General features: G+C 46.1%; 1 protein-coding gene across 6 annotated transcripts in view; it reads right to left on the bottom strand.

Moving 5' to 3' along the window:
- The window catches only part of RXRA (retinoid X receptor alpha), a 207,401-nt gene that overhangs the window by 8,339 nt on the left and 180,455 nt on the right, over positions 1-18,607 (bottom strand). For all 6 annotated transcript variants that reach the window (XM_073640743.1, XM_073640742.1, XM_073640745.1 and 3 more), the window contains 5 exons: positions 6,406-6,575; positions 5,197-5,326; positions 3,986-4,118; positions 2,784-2,875; positions 1,889-1,994 (listed from right to left, as the gene is read on the bottom strand). In XM_073640743.1, coding sequence (XP_073496844.1) covers positions 1,889-1,994; positions 2,784-2,875; positions 3,986-4,118; positions 5,197-5,326; positions 6,406-6,575 — 631 coding nt within the window. The remainder of the gene's footprint in view (positions 1-1,888; positions 1,995-2,783; positions 2,876-3,985; positions 4,119-5,196; positions 5,327-6,405; positions 6,576-18,607) is intronic.

Genomic DNA, 18,607 nt, shown 5'->3' with positions numbered 1-18,607 from the left:
CAGAAGAATGGTATTGCCCATGGATCGGTCTGTGTGCAAACAAAATGGCCTAAAAATGGTGTCAGTCATGTGATCCCCAGCACTCAACTGTTCACAGAGGTGTAAGACATATTATAGGTCACAGTAATGGGGCATGTTTAGTAGTCAGCAATGTGCCGTTATGTAACAGGCGCCGTATAATGTAGCAGCAGTCCACAGAGTATTCTTCCAAAAGTCTTGGCGATCATCAAGATGTCTTCTGGCAAAACTGAGTCAAGCCTTTATGTTTTTTGCTCAGCAGTGGTATTCATCTTGGAACTCTGCCATGCACGCCATTTTTGCCCAGTCTCTTTATTATGGTGGAGTCATGAATACTGACCTTAATTGAGGCAAGTGAGGCCTGCAGTTCGATGTTTTGGGGTCTTTTGTGACCTCTTGGATGAGTTGTTGCTGTGCTCTTGGGGTAATTTTGGTCGGCCGGCCACTACTGGGAAGGTTTACCACTGTTCCATGTTTTCACCATTTGTGGATAATGGCTCTCAGTGTGCTCTGCTGGAGTACCAAAGCTTTAGAAATGGCTTTATAACCTTTTCAGATTGCTAGATCTCAATTACTTTGTTTCTCATTTGTTCCTGAATTTCTTTGGATCACAGCATGATGTCTAGCTTTTGAGGATCTTTTGGTATACTTCACTTTGTCAGGCAGGTCCCATTTCAGTAAATTCTTGATTGAGAACAGGTGTGGCAGAAATCAGACCTGTGTGTGTCTAGGGAAATTGAACTCCACTTATCACAGATGTGATAAACCACAGTTAATTTATGTTTATGGGGGAGGAGGGGGGCAGTCGCTATCACACAGGGCCCTGTTGGTTTGGATTTCTTTTTCCCTTAATAATAAAGACCTTCATTTAAAAACTGCATTTTGTGTTTACTTGTGTTATCTTTGTCTAATATTTAAATTTGTTTTGTGATCTGAAACATTTAAGTGTGACAAACATAAAAAAGAATAAGAAATCAGGAAGGAGGCAAACACTTTTTCAACACTGTAAGGAGAATTACATACATGAATGTTAGTAATTTGTAAGGTAGAAGCTGAGAAAATAAAAACAGGAATATCATCCATAACATCAGAACCAGCGAGTGACCTGAGCAGATTGGCTGGATGTGTAATGGCATCACAAAGGAAGCAGAAACTTTATATCACTTTGTATGTGCTGTGATTCCTCCGATGTGAGGTGTCCGTCTGTCCGCATAGGGGCTGTACGTTTTCTACATTACCAGATAATGTGGTTTATTGTTCCAATGCATCTAACTTCACACATAAGCAACTTGTATCTTTTAAAACTCAAGACTGTCTGTGCCTACAGCTCCTATGCAGAGATGTGTATCCATGGTTACAAATCCGGTGGTGTTTGGTCCTGCAGTCGTCCTCCCTTCTATCACAACTTCTCAATAACCTATGGAAGTTAATTAGATCCAGGACCAGTCGAAGGGCTTTTTTATTTTTTATCTGTCACTATGGAGATGCCTAGATCTGCATAGGAGCTGTAGACCCTGATCAATGATAGATCTTTCATTAGGGCTATTTGCAAAGATTCTTCATTCTGTATGGAACAATAAAACCTATTTTAGAGACATCAACCTTTTACAGACGTAGAATCGCCCACCTTTCATTTGTTTTGTTGTGTTAGTAGCTGCCATATTTGTCGCTTTTCAGCATCCAATGTCTCTACTCCATCCGGTTTCCTGTTCTATTTTTGCAAAGGTTGTGACAAGAACTTGACCAGCAGAAAACAGACCAGACCAAAAATACTCCACCTGTTCAGAATTTCCTGCCGTGCAGACTGTGCGCAGCGAAAAGTACAGAGAAAGCCCAGGTCCCTCATAGACGAGGGATGGCAGCGACTCACCTCCCTGGCTGCTCCGGGTACTTGTGTTTGCAATAAGCTTCCAACGATGCATAGACCTTCTCACGTAATGCCTCCACCTCCGAGGGGTTAGAGAGACCTTTAGAGTCTGCACAAAACAGCATGATAGCAGGTTAGAGGATACATTCAATATACAAGATTACATTGGTCTCATAGTCTGGAAGCAGCTTCCTATGATTGGGAAGGATTTCTCCTCGATCACGCAGAGAATCGCTCTCTTATCAGATCCATGTAAAGCAGGAGAGAAAGCACACCGTAAAGCTGCACACAGTAAAGCTGCACACCGTAAAGCTGCACACAGTAAAGCTGCACACACGCTGCATTTCCTGACTAGCTGGAGGACCATTCAGGTCTTGTGATCAGTCACATTCCTGGGAGGATAAATGTGGTAAAGTAATACAGTGTGTACGGTAATATATGTCTACAATATACTGACAACAGATCTGTTACCTCCCTATTCTACCCTTTATCAACAGGAAACATGTTTTTCCTATTTTCTGCTGTACAAACCAGGGTGCATCTTATGTCTGAAAACTGGTAAATGGTGGAGGGATGATCAGGATTTCACAATCTGCGAGTCAACATAAAATAAAAGGTAAAAAGGAAAGAAATGAAACTTCAGATCTGTTTTCTGTAAATATGGATACAACAAAACAAGGAGCTGATTGATGTGATATGATACTGAGTTGGCAGAATCCTGGGTTTGCAATCTCCATGTTGGCTGCATCACCCTGGCCCTGGCGCCAGCAGAGATGGTGTAAGACCCTTCCCTTCCTCCCTGTATCACACTCCATATTAGCTCTAGTTCTGCAGATGGCCGTGGATTCATTTTCATGGTTTTTGGTCAGTACCTCGTCTAGTAAATTAGAATTTTTACCTGGGTTGAATAAGACAATCGCACGTAAGCAGCCCAGCTCGGTCTTGTCCATTTGCATATCCCGCATTTTGGAGACCAGTTCTGTGAGGACCCTGAAAAAGATAAAGTGTCAGATGGCTCACTTAGGGGAAAGAATTTGTGATGATTTGTAGCAAATGAAAAGATCTGTAGTTTGTGAATATGACTCAACACTCATTTTTGTATAAAAACAGATAGTGTTTTTTTTGTTGTTTTTTTTTTTACAGATTTTTATAAAATTATTTCCATTGTGATTTTTAAAATATACAGATGTCATTCTGCAAATCCACATTGATTTCCCCTTCAAAAATAAAGAAAATTAAAAAATATACGTATTTGGCATGGCCATATCCCAAAAGGTCCACTCAAAATACAACATTATTTAAACTATATGTTAAACACTGATGAAAAAGGGAGAAAAAAAGAATTTGGAAAAAACAGGATTCTCATTTTTTGGTTGCACCATTTGCCCCTCAAAAAACAATTTAGTTTTTTTTTAATATAAAATCAGATTTTGGTTTTTCAAGCTAATTTTTTTTAAAAAAGACTACACAACTTTGGTGTGGTCATTATCATACTAACCTAAAAAATCATTTTTACCACTTTATGAATTGTGTAAAAATGAACACCACAAAACAATGGCAGAGTATTTTTTTTGCAATTTTGCTGCACCTGGAAGTTTTTATGTGTTTTTTTTATTTACATTATATGGTAAAATGAATGGGGTCATTTAAAATTACAACTTGTCCCACAGAAAGACAAGCCCTTATACAGCAATGTCGAAGTTACGACTCTTGGAACAAGGGGAGGAAAATAAGTGCAAAGAATGAAAAATTCCCTAGTCATTAAAGGGTTAAGAGGGGAGATTGCCCAGTAGAGGACAACTCCTTTAAGAGGGAAGGACATATTACTCCAACAGAATGCAATGCTGAATTGTCCTCCGAGTCTATAAGAAAGTGATGCTTTCTGTACAGACACCGGCCCCTTATAGGAATGCCGTTTTTTTTTTTTTTTTGGGCAGAGATTTTAGTTCATGAAGTTACAAAGATTTTTGCTGATCAATATAATGTTGGATTTCTGCATCGTGGGATACAAATGTTTTCTTCCTAAACAATTCTGCCAGTTCCATCACTACATGAAATCCCAGTAACTTTCAAGTCACAAAATAATGAGCAATACCGTACCGGTCAAAAATTGCGCCAACTCCTGCGCTGTGCGCACTGTTGCGGTGGACGTGCAGGCCGGTAGCCAGAAGGATCCCGTCTTTGACAGCTATTGATCGATGGGAGAAGGAGGCGATGAGGAGTTCATTCCAGCCTGCACACAGCCGAAAACATTTTATAAGACAGACAGTACCTCCACCGTGAGGAATAATTCCCGGCCCATCACACGAGCACCGCATCCCTGAGACACACGGATCTTAGGGCCTCAGTCACACGTCCATGAATCACATACGTATGTATTTTACACAGGACACGTGCCAATTATAAATCTATGGAGCTGTTCACAACCATTTTTTTGGTGGACTGTTTGTCCACAAAAAAATTAATATTGGAGAAGTCCGTTTTTAATTGCAGACACAGATCAAAATTACTTATACAAGTTTATGTGTCTGTTAAAAATTACCGACCGCTCACATTGCCAGTGATTAACATTGTAACGAATGGGAGAAGGTTTACAATTTCTTTATTTTCTCATACGAGAAAATCATTGACTGAAATTATGGGAAAAACTGACACAGAGGAAATGCTGATGAAACTTGGATTGAATACCCTGATCTGCCCAAACTCTACCCAAAACTAACCTGACAGAAATGGCTGACTGGAAGTCTAAACATCAGAAGAGGACACCCCCCCCCTCAAGGATGTCTGTTTACTAGAAGGTCTAGGTGACCCCATACATTGTTTTCAGGTTTTATCGGCAAATCGTCCTCAGTGAGTCCTCCACGGATGAATAAAGTATTGATCAGTTTTATCACGTAGGGTCAGGACATTTATACAGAACGCCATGTGATATTTAGGCTGAGCGAGACGCCTCTTCCCAGTCCTGCTTTTCAGCACGTTGCCCATGTCCGCTCCATTTTCCCTCAAGCGGCGTTTCATCTCCTATTAGAAGACGCATGAGTGGATTCAGCTGCACCGTTAGCTGGATGTTGGGCTGTTAATGTTTCATGTGCGGTCAATCCCCAGACTCTGTTCCTGGCTCTCAATAATACATTAAGTTACTGGTAAAATCCTGCAGGGAGGTTATATAAAGCAGCGGGCTCCGTGTACTAGCGGGACTGGATCCAGGAACCGGGTTTACAATCCAGCAACTGCCTCACAGAGTTCTTACAAGGAACGTATATGTGGGTGCCACAGCTAAACTGATTAATCTGCACCAGCGCCCGACTTACCTGCTCGGAGCAGTATTACTTGGTCGTCCAGTGGCAATTCTGAGAAGTGCGGGATTCGTTTTGCCCATTCGACCAAAGTGAAAAGCTGCTTGTCAGCTGCTTGGCAAATGTTGGTAACCGGATCGCTGGGCTGGAAATAGAAAAAAAAAATATTAATTATATAGTTTTCTATACCTTGCTGAAGCTTGGTGAGAGATTTCACTGAAGGACATTTGCAGAACTAGTTAAACTTGGAGACATCTGCCATCATATACATAAGCCTACCAGCAAATGTTACTAAAATAAGTGAGATCTGCAGATAAACATCTTGTGTATGTTCATCCAAAGTGATACAAGCAAATTACCAATGTGCAGACAAAGTTTCCATCTCCAGACCTATCAAGATAGATGGGGGATGAGACCTTGGAGAGATCTGTACAGCACATTTACTCATGCTGAACCGCACTTCCCGATTTGTTTTTACTGTCACCTCGCAGAAAAAGTGGAAATCCAGCGTGTCACCGTCCTGATAAATTATACAGCACCTCGCCTTTAGCTCAGTCACTGCAACTTCTAAAAATATACAACTGCGTGCTCCATACAAGCGGCACGCGCTTGTCCGTCCCCTGAACACAGAATAGATTTCGATTGTACACGTGCCTCAGATTTTCTGCATTCGCTATAGATACAAAAACCTAAACTGTCTGCTCCTGGCACCCAACTCTGAGGACAAATGTATTGTTTTCTGCTTTGATCCTTCTTTCCTGCGACCTTGTGTCTGGAGAGCCAGGAGGTCCCCGTACACTCTAGAAGGTTGGCTTGTGTCGGCAAATAGGCAGGTAAACTTTTCTTTAATGTGTATTGCGGCCTTTATGCTCCAATCACAGCCTGAGCAAATGGGAAATCAGACTGATGTACAAGGCAGGTACAAAGTCTACATTTCCCACAGTCCACCACAGTGGGGTATTCCCTGTACAGACACTGAACTACCAGAGGCGGCGGCACATTTCATTATATGATTAGCGCAGGACATGTAATTAGTAGAAGAAAACCAGTCCAGAAGTCGGACTCCAATTCATCTACAATCACACACGCCATGCCATCAGCACCAGTAGTAAATTTCTATTCTTTGGTCTGACAGTAACATATACAAAGAAAGCTAAATTACACCCCCAGATCTACAAACTAGGGTACCCTGATATCTAACATACCGTCCTCAGTGCTACTTACAGAATTAGGGGTGAGGCCCATGTTGGCCTCAATGTAAGTTTCTGTTTTTGGCTCCACCGCCAGTTCGGCCTCCAGGATTTTCTCCACTGGCATGTCCTCATTGGCGCTGCTGGTGCACTCTATCTCATTCTCATTGCGGTCTTTCCCTCGCTGCCTCTCCTCCTGCACAGCTGTGCGAAAAGTAACAAAGAAGATGCATGAGGAATAGTGAAGTGTGAAGAATATCAGACTATTAAATGGTAGCAAACGTAACAGAAGAAAGTATAACCCCCCCAGGTGCTGATGATGCCCCCTAGTGATGAGTCCTGAGCGTTACTGTACTGCAATACAGAATATCACAGAGTATGCAAACAAGGAAAATGAGTGTAGACAGCACATGAGGGATCTCTCGGTGAGGACCCTCGGCCCGCTGACTCCTCTGCTGCTCACCGGGAGTTCAGTGAGCATCTTTCTTGCATTATATTCTGGAGGAAGTGTGTCTAATTGCATTTAGCATTGTTCTTTGTACCATATGCTGTGACCGTTGTTGATGTTGCGATGCACGCAAGCCAAAGGCTGTTCACTTCTCGCACATATGAACCATGGGAAAATCCCGGCGCTGGCTGCCTTTCTGGACACAATCAGCAAATTCCAGTCCTCCCAATTATTTAATAATATGATTACATTTTTGGAGCTGCAGTGCTCTCAAATGGAGTATTTTCCTTTTTTTTTTTTTTGCCTGTTGGGAAATTGTCTGCCAAAGTTCATGGCCTGCTGCTAGGATTGGGAAAAGCACTGAGAGCAAACACTACATGCTGTAATATCCACCTCCGCTGGTGACTATCACATCTGTCTGTGGAAACAAAATGCAAAAGGGCAAAACTACTTTCATGTAACTCAACGGCCAAAGTTACCTGGTAGAAGAGTTAAAAGCAATAGTCGCTATGGAAATGCCCATAGAAAGTTAACAAAGTTTCTAAATACTTTGCTTTACTTATCTCTATTGGCTGTAATGTTACCCAAAACCTGTAACGGCAGCAGAGACAACCTTCATAGCAGAACTGAAGTAAAAGCTTAAGTCTCCCATATACAGACTAATATCTGACAGCCCTCAGATCAACAGATTCAGCCTACAGTCTAATGTGTATGGGGGCGCTGGGCCATTAATTGCCGAGGGAGTTAAAGATCCAGCATGTCAAATTAAGACTTCAAATCAGTCTGTTCCCTGTGAGAAAAGTCACCGCCAGACATGTCCGGCAGCGGCTCTCGTAGAGAATATGGGTGCGCTTGGCCAAACGAGTGCTCCAGTGTCTGGGAGAGTCGGGTGAGATAGCCACGGGCAGATCCATCGTTCTGCCAACAGCTACCTGATGTGTGTGGGGCTTTAGTGGTCTGTGTACAAGCTAATACACAGGAGCACTTTAAGGCTTTTTGTCCCCCATGACACTAATTTTGCAAGGCCAGCAGATGTGTCAGTCTATTTGTACAGTCCCCACCAGTCTCTAGAAGTCACGTGTCATCGGCCCAGATAAATAATGGAGGCTGGAATGATGCATGATGTTAGACTTAGACATCTACACGTCTCATTGGACATCATATGTGATGAGACGATGGCCGGCGTATTAGGAGTCCATTGTTAGGATCATTTTTGTCCTAATAGAATGATCAGGTTTTTTTTAAGCCTTTGGGGACAATTATCCCATCTGTGCAAAACATGTTTCCTCTTATCACACAGAGATCACTTTGTCACCAGTGTATAATCACACACAAGTGAATGCATCGACAGAGCGACATATAAGAGACCAGTCACGCCATATTGGAAACCCGCCGCTGTTCATAACTTGGCAATTAATATTCTATAATGACATTTTTTGTGCTTTCATCCCTCAAAAAAAAGCGACATGAGATCTGAGTCTCAATTACAAACTGAATAAAAGCACTTCAGGTCATGTTCCCACGTAATAAAAATTCAGTTTTTTTCTGCTGCTGATTTCAGTAAATCTGCAGCGTTCAACAGTTCAAGCGAAACAAATGTGATTTCATGAAAATTCATGTCCACTGCGTTTAAAGATGCTGCTGATATGTGTGCCCCCCACTGCTATATGGGAAGCCTGAAAAAACATATGTAAAAAGTGCAATTGCGTTTTTAAGTCCGGAATCCCAGCATTTGTGTATTAAAAAAATGCTTCAAAACTGTATTTAAAAAAGGGAAAACAAGTAAAAGAATGCAGCAAGTCAGATTTCTATTGCGGTTGTTACGGACAGTGGCTGATAAAAAAAACAGCAGAGCAAAAAAAGGTTTTTGCACATGGAAACAAGGCCTAAAGGATATGGGCACAGTTGCATTAATTTAATTTTTATCGTTAATTTGATTACTAAATGCAAAATTTATCTTTAAAAAAAGGTCATCATTCTCTAGTATTTTACAGCTGTAGGGTTTGTGAAATTCCGGCATATAGCTGGCTGTGCTGCTGATTATGCCAGGATAGCATATTGCTCCTTTTAGGGTGCTTTCACATTGAGTTCTGTGTCGCAGTTGGGGCATACATCTGAAATTCCCCTCAAAACAGTTAAGCAAGTTGAAGATAAAATGATCTTTAACCCCTTCGCAACCCTGGGATTTTCCTTTTTTGCATTTTCGTTTTTTGTTCCCAGAGCCATAGTGTTTTTATTTTTTAGTCAATATGGCCGTGTGAGGGCTTATTTTTTGCGGGACGAGTTGTACTTTTAAACGACATTACTGGTTTTACCATATTGTGTACGGGAAAAAATTCCAAGTGCGGTGAAATTGCAAAAAAAGTGCAATACCACAGATTTTTTTTCTTATTTTTTTTACCACGTTCACTGAATGCTAAAACTGACTTGCCATTATTATTCTCCAGGTCATTACGAGTTCGTAGACACCAAACATGTATAGGTTCTTTTTTAATTAAGTGGTGAAAAAAAATTCCAAAGTTCGCTAAGAAAAAAAAAATGGCGCCATTTTCCAAGACCCGTAGCGTCTCCATTTTTCGGGATCTGGGGCCAGGTGAGGGCTTATTTTTTGCCGCCGAGCTGACGTTTTTATTGATACCATGTTGGGGTAGATACGATGTTTTGATCGCCCATTATTGCAATGTTGCGGCGAACAAAAAACGTAATTCTGTCGTTTAGAATTTTTTTCTCGTTACGACGTTTACCGATCGGATTAATTCTTTTTTTATATTGATAGATCGGGCGATTCTGAACTCGGCGGTACCAAATATGTGTATGTGGGTTTTTTTTTTTTTTTGAATGGGGCGAAAGGGGGGTGATTTAATTTTTTATATTTTTTTTATATTTTTAAAAACATTTTTTTTCCTTCACTTTTTGCTTGCTTCTATAAAAAAAAGTTATGACTATAGGAACAAGAGGAGCAAAAAATGGAAATGCAAAAACGGAAAATGCTCCAGTCATGAAGGGGTTAATGGTTGGCGAGATATTCTTTTCCTGAAATTCTGTGCCCTTTTTTCTCCACACATACCTTTGATCATTGTGACCAGAGTTCTATTTTAACCTCATGGGTCCACAGGACTTGTTTCCAAAATGCATCAGGCTTGTTTAGATGTTCTTTTGCTACTTCTGAAGCTGAATTTAATGGTGAGGATGCAGGAGAGGTTTTCTTCTGATGACTCTTCCATGAAAGCCATACTTGTGCAGGTGTATCTGAACAGTAGAACAGTGTACCACAACTCCAAATTCTGCTAAATCTTTCTGAAAATCTTTTGCAGTCAAGCGGAGGTTCTGATTTTCCTCTCTAGCAATCCTACCAACAGCTATCACTGAAATTTTGTTTGGTCTTCCAGACCTTTTCTTGACCTCCACTGTTCCTGTTAACTGCCATTTCTTAATTACATTTCGAACTGAGGAAAGGGCAACTTGAAAACACTTTGCTATCTTCTTATAGTCTTCTCCTGCTTTGTGAGTCTGCAGCTGCTTAGAAGATCACATGGCTGTTTTTTTTTTGGCACAGGGTTAGAGGAGTCTGGGTTTTTATAAAGCTGGGAAATTTGCATCACGTGACCTTTCCTAACGATGATAGTGAACAAGACATAACCCTAACCGGCTAATTCAGGTCTATAACCTTGGTCAAAGTTATCCGAACACACAAACCTTCAAAACTTTTGCATTGGCCCAATTCCTTGTTTGTAATTTTTAAAATGATAGAAATTACTATAACTTTAGGCCTTTTAGAGATTATTTCATCTTCAATTTGCTTAACTGTTGACAATAATAGTAATTTTGACAAGGGTGTCCAAACTTTTACATGCCACTGTAGCATTTAAGCAACTGTTGCTATGATCAGTGGATGAGACATTGTTATTGTGGAGGAGTATCACAACGCTGAATTCTTTCATCATGTTTTATTGTATTTCTACAATCTAATTTCCCTACTTTTCACAGATACCTCTTTTCCAATAAACTTTGTACGCTGAAGCCGCTGAGAAATCTAGGAGCCGCAACTTCCGCAGTGTCGCAGCAAGCATGATAGGAATGTGATAGGGCAAGGCCTTGGAAGCCGGCCACCTTCAGCAGAACACTGAGGTCCTGCTGGTGTCTAGAAGCGAGAAGGGAATTCCTTGCAGATGCTTCCTCACAGGGGTCCTGTCAGGAATTAGCCTTGTTATATTGTCACAGACCCCTAATGGGAAGCGACTCTATCCTCTCTTATCGCCTATGAGACCTGACAGGCTGCAGTGCAAACAAGCTTCTCAGTGTTAATTTACTGTGGCTGAAGGGGCCAATATAGTGTAGAGACCAGAGGCAGAGACCTATTCCCAGACGAAGACACTTCATTTCGTATCCCTCAAACCACTGGAGAGGACAAGAACTGTCAGTGTTATTCACATAGAGCAAAAATAATCGAAAGACCAGACACTGGATATAACAGTTGCATATCCGGAATAAATGGGGTTATCCAGCACCTCTGGCATCTGGAGGTGATAGTACTTGGATCACTTTTGTTCAGATTGGTGTATGAAATGCCAGTCTTTAATAATTCCCCCCAAATGTTTGATACTCAGGCGCCCACAAGGAAAGTTCCAACATTTGTTCCAGACATTCCTCTAATTTCTAAAGCTGCACAAGGGTGAAAATAGTAACACTCTTGTTTTTCAGTTGGATATTGTGAATATTGCACCCTAGGAAACCTGAGCCCCATAGAACCAACAACCTGCAATGAAGTAAGACAGTCCTGATACCTGCACTCGCCACTTTCTATAGCTGCACCCTGCACCACTCCTCGCATGATAGACACCCCATGTCTGGACAAGGCTTCTTTCAGTCCTGCGATGTCCATTATTTAGCTGACATTGTGGTAGTGTAAGCTCATGCTCACAAGATCTTTGACTGGTGACACAAAGTAACCGCAAAAAGAAAAAGTCAGCAAGAAATTGTCATCCTTCCTCCTCCAGCAAACACATCCAACTCCCTCTCCTCCCACAGCAGCAGCACTAGACGATGTGGTCAATATGAGAACCTCTGGAGAAAATCAGCAGCCACGACAGTGAGAACAGCTTCCTGTTTCGCTCCACACTTCCCAGCACATTGTCACTTTACTTCATCAGGCAGGAACTTTGCTGCTGCACCCTAAATTAGCTGGGTGACGGGCCTGTATGTGACCTCCAAAATGACTACCACAAACTCATGGCCCGTCATGTGACTGAGGGCCACAGACACTTCTCTAAAATAACAGAAAAAAGCAGCTCCCACTCCAAAACTCACAGGAGACCGGGAGGAGTGGATGAAGCCTGAGGTAGGGGAGTACCAACCACAGCAGTAGACCACATGGCCACTATGTGGCTCAGTGCTGAGCGGCTCCACTCCCCACCCATATTCACAAATTCAACAGCATCGCCTGAATGCATACGCCATGAAATAGAATAGTGTAATGGAGACGTCAGCTCTTGGATGCACCATTCAGCTTGAGCGTCCGAGTCTCATTGCAGTAGGCGCAGTGATGTTACCAGTGCATGCCTGCTGCTCAGTCCACACACATCACAGAGTGGAGCATTGCATCGGGAATGGCGAGAGGAGTAGTTTTTTGTCAGTATTTGTGTGTGGGGAAAGCTGTAGGAACCCAGATACTTTGTGGTGACATGATGCTGTATATTGGAGGCTGTGTGGGTCATTATACCGTGTGTGGTGACATGATGCTGTATGTGGGGGGCTTTGTTGGCCATTATGTGTGTGGTGACATGACGTATGTGGGGGGCTGTGTGGTCCACCATACTATGTGTGGTGACATGATGCTGCATGTGGGGGCTATAATACAGCATCATGTCACCACCCATCATGTGGGGGGGGCTGTGTGGGTCATTATACAGTGTTTGGTGGCGTGATGCTGTATGTGGGGGGCTGTGTGGGCCATTATACAGTGTGTGGTGACATGATGCGGCATGTAGGGGGCATTGTAGGCCACAAAACTGTGTGTAGTGACACAATGCTGCATGTGGGGGGCAGTGTGGGCCACAATGCTGTGTGTGGTGACATGATGCTGTATGTTGGGGGCTTTGTGGGCCATTATACAGTGTATGGTGACATGCCCTACATGGGGGCTGTGTGGGACACTATACGGTGTGTGGTGACATACTGTATGTGGGGGGCAGTGTGGTGACATGATGCTGCATGTGGGGGGCCATCATACAGCATCATGTCACCACACAGTATGTGGGGGGCAATGTGGGCCACAATACTGTGTGTGGTGACATGATGCTGTATGTGGGGGGCAGTGTGTGCCACAATACTGTGTGGTGTGACATGATGCTGTATGTGGGGGGCAGTGTGGGCCATTATACAGTGCGTGGGGGTTATGGTGTGAACATACTATGTGGGCAGCTACAAAGGCATTATACTGGGTGTGGAGGCCACGATACTGTGTGTGTGTAAACTATTAGCACTTTTGCTAAGTGGCGCCATGATTTCAATGTACGCCACTGGCCAGAGGGCAAATATTCTAACTGAACATCTAAAATGCTTACAGCCTGAAGGGATTAGCCAGCACCTCTCACTTCGGTGGATGTGGTGTCTGATATGGGACAGCATAATTCTTGTATATGGTTTGTTTCTGCTATTAGAGGAAATATGGCTGACCTGCAATATGGTGCACACAGACCCCTGGGGTTCATCGATACTGGTACTTTGCCCTGCACACCATGCATAGATCGTCAGCCAGTTAGGTTATGATATACCTTATTATTGGTTCATGCAGCGTTATCTGTATGCCCCTATTCAGACTGGTGGCCGGATCACAGGACAAGCACTGTAGTGTGTCCCCCCTATTTCCCGATAGAGTCTAGCTTGGGAGCAGGACCCTCACTCCTCCTGGTAGTTGTAGAATTATGTGCTACTCGGTCCCCTTTGATTTGTAAAGTGCCGTGGAATAGGTTGGTGCTATAGAAATAAAATGATTTAGAATAATAGTGTCTCCCCTCGTTTTAATGAGGAGTTCCCATAAGGTGGAGAAACTACAATTTCTTTTCTAGAATATAATTTACTTTTTCACAGCAGTCGAGCTGAGGAGTGAGAGCAGACTATCCAGACTACCCCAGGGCTGCAGTCTCAGGCTATGAGATTTATCAGATTTGAAGGTTATAATAATGATCGGGTTACAGATTTCTCCCACAGTCGCATGCCATTTCCAGGTATTTATGCGGATAATTGCCAGTAGAGTGATCATTATTATTACATTATAGTGGATTGTTAAATCTTATCTATCTATATAATTGTATTATCCCGTCTGTCTGTCCAGGAAATCCCGCGTCGCTGATTGGTCTGGCCGCGGCCAATCAGCGACGCGGCATTTCACAAGAAGATGGCGGCCGTTAGCGGCTGATCTGCCGCACGGAGGTGAGCGGCGATGCAGCCGGGAGATGAAGCCGGCTGCTCACAGCATACGTCCCCCGACCGGAGGAGCCGCTGACCCCCATGCGGCTACTGTCGGGAGATCAGTGGCTACGGCTGCTTATCTCCGGACGGTAAAAGTGACGCCCCTCCCCTCCTGTCCCTCCCCCAGCTCGCTCAGGACCCCGGCACCCGGCGCCATACTTACCCCTCCCCCCCCCCCGCTCGCTCAGGACCCCGGCACCCGGCGCCATACTTACCCTTCCCCGTGCCTGCGCAGCAGCTCCTGTGTCTTCCGCTGCTGCTGTGTGACGTGTCAGGTCAGAGGGGCGCTCTCTCCTGACCGGTCACAGCGCACAGCGGGAACATGCGGGCTACGCTGGAGTCCAGAGGAGCAGCTGACAAGTGAGGTGAGTATTGGGCATTCAATGGTGGGGTGGGGAAGTGTGACATCGTGGAGGGGCCATTATAAGGGAAGGGGGATGTGACATCCTCCATGGGGCACTATGGGGGGGATGTGACATCCTGCATGGGGTATTATATAGGGGGGATGTGACATCCTGCATGGGGTATTATAAGGGAGGGGGGGATGTGACATCCTGCATGGGGTATTATATAGGGGGGATGTGACATCCTGCATGGGGTATTATAAGGGAGGGGGGGGATGTCACATCCTGCATGGGGCACTATGGGGGGGATGTGACATCCTGCATGGGGTATTATAAGGGAGGGGGGGATGTCACATCCTGCATGGGGTATTATAAGGGAGGGGGGGGGGATGTCATATCCAGCATGGGGCATTATAACGGACGGGGGATGTGACATCCTGCATGGCGCATTATATGGGGGGGGGGGTGTCACATCCCGCATGCATGGGGAGAATCGGGCAACCATCTAGTATATATATATATATATATATATATATATATATATATATATATATATATATATATATATATATATATATATATATATATATATATATATATATATTCGTCTTATCCCGTCTGTCTGTCCTGGAAATCCCGCGTCGCTCATTGGTCCGGCAGCGGCCAATCAGCACCGCGGGATTTCTGAAAAAAGATGGCGGCCGTTAGCGGCTCATCTGCGTGACGGAGCTCAGCGGCGATGCAGCCGGGAGATGACCGGCGCTCATCTCCCGGCCAGTACCAGCAGAAGAACCTCGACCGCCGGACCCATCTGCGTGACGGAGATGCAGCCGGGAGATGAGCGGCGCGAGGCGCTCATGTCCCGGCCAATAGCAGCGGAAGGACCCCGACCGCCGGCGCCGCTGACCTCCATGCGGAAGGGAGGACTGGGGAGCGGCGCTGCGGGTCGGGATACTTCTACTGCAAGCGCCCGCTCATGTCCCGGGTTCTCGCTGCGGAAGTAGCCGCACAGGCAGCGCCGCTCCCCGGTCCTCACCAAGACGATTCGATGATTGGTCGCGGTCTTCGGACCCGACCAATCACTGATATTACCGCAAAAGTTAAACACCACTGTGCTGATTGGTCGCGGGCAGCGTCCAATTTAAATATCGTCCGCGACCAATCACCGATCTTGGCTCCACATTTAAACACCGCTGAGCTGATTGGTCGCGGACGCTGGCCGCGACCAATCACCGATTTTGGCGCCACATTTAAATAGCGTCCGCGACCAATCAGCGCAGCGGTGTTTAAATGTGGAGCCAAGATCGGTGATTGGTCGCGGCCGATATTTAAATTTGGCGCCCAAATCGGTGATTGGTCGCGGGCAGCGTCCGTGACCAATCAGCACAGTAGTGTTTAACTTTTGCGACAAGATCAGTGATTGGTCGCGGGCCAAGACCGCGACCAATCACCGATTTGTGCGGCACATTTAAATAGCGGCCACGACCAATTGGATGTGCTGCCTGTGTGGATACTTCCGCTGCGAGAACCCGGGACATGAGCGGGCGCTCGCAGCAGAAGTATCCCGACCCGCAGCGCCGCTCCCCGGTCCTCCCTTGACACGCTAGCCGCTGATGTCCCCACAGTACCTGCATGGTGTTACAAAGGTCCAGGCATTTGTGTTAAAAATCGCTGATCCCGCGCCAATCACCGATTTGGCCACCGCATTTAAATATTGGCCGCGACCAATCACCGATCTTGGCGCCACATTTAAACACTGCTGTGCTGATTGGTCGCGGACGCTATTTAAATGTTGCGCCCAAATCGGTGATTGGTCGCGCCCAGCGTCGGCGACCAATCACCACAGCAGTGTTTAAATGTGGCGCCAAGATCGGTGATTGGTCGCGGCCGATATTTAAATGTGGCGCCCAAATCGGTGATTGGTCGCGGGCAGCGCCCGCTCATGTCCCGGGTTCTCGCAGCGGAAGTATCTGCACAGGCAGCGGCGCTGACATCCATGCGGCTAGGGTGTGAAGGGAGGACCGGTGAGCGGCGCTGACATCCAATTGGTCGCGGCCGCTATTTAAATGTGGCGCACAAATCGGTGATTGGTCGCGGTCTTGGCCCGCGACCAATCACTGATCTTGCCGCAAAAGTTAAACACTACTGTGCTGATTGGTCGCGGACGCTGCCCGCGACCAATCACCGATTTGGGCGCCACATTTAAATAGCGTCCATGACCAATCAGCACAGCGGTGTTTAAATGTGCGCCAAGATCGGTGATTGGTCGAGGCCGATATTTAAATGTGGCGCCCAAATCGGTGATTGGTCGCGGCCAGCGCCCGCGACCAATCAGCGATTTTGAACACAAATATACGGAGCTTAGTAACACCATGCGGCTACTGTCGGGAGATCAGCGGCTAGGGTGTCAAGGGAGGACCGGGGAGCGGCGCTGCGGGTCGGGATACTTCTGCTGCGATCGGCCTCTCATCTCCCAGCTGCTCGCAGCGAAAATAGTAGTACAGGCAGCGACGCTGATATCCATGCGGAAGGGAGGACCGGGGAGAGGCGCTGCGGGTCGGGATACTTCTGCTGCGAGCAGTCGCTCATCTCCCGGCTTATCGCAGCGGAAGTAGCCGCACAGGCAGCGGCGCTCCCCGGTCCTCACCAATACGATTCCGCTCCCCTGTCCTCACCAATACGATTCGCTGATTGGTCGGGTGCGGAGACTGCGACCAATCAGTGATCTTGGCGCAAAATTTAAACAACGCTGTGCTGATTGGTCGCGGCCGCTGCCCGCGACCAATCATCGATTTGGCCGCCACATTTAAATAGTGGCCGCGACCAATCACCGATTTGTGCGCCACATTTAAACACTGCTGTGCTGATTGGTCGCGGACGCCAGACGCGACCAATCAGCGAGATTTGCGCCAAATTTAAATAACGCTATGCTGATTGGTCGCGGACTCCAGCCACGACCTATCAGCGAGATTGGCGCCAAATATAAACAACGCTCTGCTGATTGGTCACGGCTGCCGTACGCGACCAATCAGCAATTTTGGTGCCAAATTTAAACAACGCTCTGCTGATTGGTTGCGGCCGCCGGCCATGACCAATCTGCGATATAGGCGCCAAATTTTAACACCGCTTAACGGCCGCATACATATTCTAGAATACCCGATGCATTAGAATCGGGCCACCATCTAGTCTATATATATATATAATTGTCTTATCCCGTCCGTCTGTCTGTCTGTCCCGCGTCGCTCATTGGTCCGGCCGCTGTCTGTCCAGGAAATCCCGCGTCGCTCATTGGTCCGGCCGCGGCCAATCAGCGACGCGGGATTTCAGAAAAAAGATGGCAGCCGTTAGCGGCTCATCTGCCGGACGGAGGTCAGCGGTGATGCAGCCGGGTGATGAGCGGCGCTAGCAGCAGAACTACCCCGACCGGCGGCGCCGCTGACCTCCATGCGGCTAACGTCGGGAGATCAGCGGCTAGGACCGCTAACCTCCCGACGGCAAGTGTGAACGGAGGACCGGGGAGCGGCGCCGTCGGTCGGGATGCTTCTGCTGCGAGCAGCCGCTCATCTCCCAGCTGCTCACAGTGGAAGTACCCGCACAAGCAGCGCCGGTCCTCGCTAATACGACGCTGATTGGTCGCAGCCGCCGGACGCGACCAATCAGCGATATGGCCGGCAAATTTAAACGCCGCTCTGCTGATTGGTCGCGGCCGCTGCCCGCGTCCAGTCAGCGATTTGGGTGCCAAATTTAAACTCGCTCTCCAGTACTCACTAACACGGTTCGCTGATTGGTCGCGGCCGCCGGCCGGCCGCGACCAGTCAGTGAAATTGGCGCCAAGTTTAAACAACACTCTGCTGATTGGTCGCGGCTGGCGGCCGACCGCGACCAATCAGCGAGATTGGCGCAAAATTTAAACAACACTCTGCTGATTGGTCGCAGCCGCCAACCGACCGCGACCAATCAGCAAGATTGGCGCC

The sequence above is a fragment of the Phyllobates terribilis genome, unplaced genomic scaffold (assembly GCF_046119375.1).
Source record: "Phyllobates terribilis strain yellow unplaced genomic scaffold, ASM4611937v1 Scaffold_7__3_contigs__length_470593459, whole genome shotgun sequence".
Lineage (NCBI taxonomy): Eukaryota > Metazoa > Chordata > Amphibia > Anura > Dendrobatidae > Phyllobates > Phyllobates terribilis.
The sequence above is the reverse complement of the archived record's forward strand: the minus strand, read 5'-3'. Positions and strand labels throughout refer to the sequence as shown.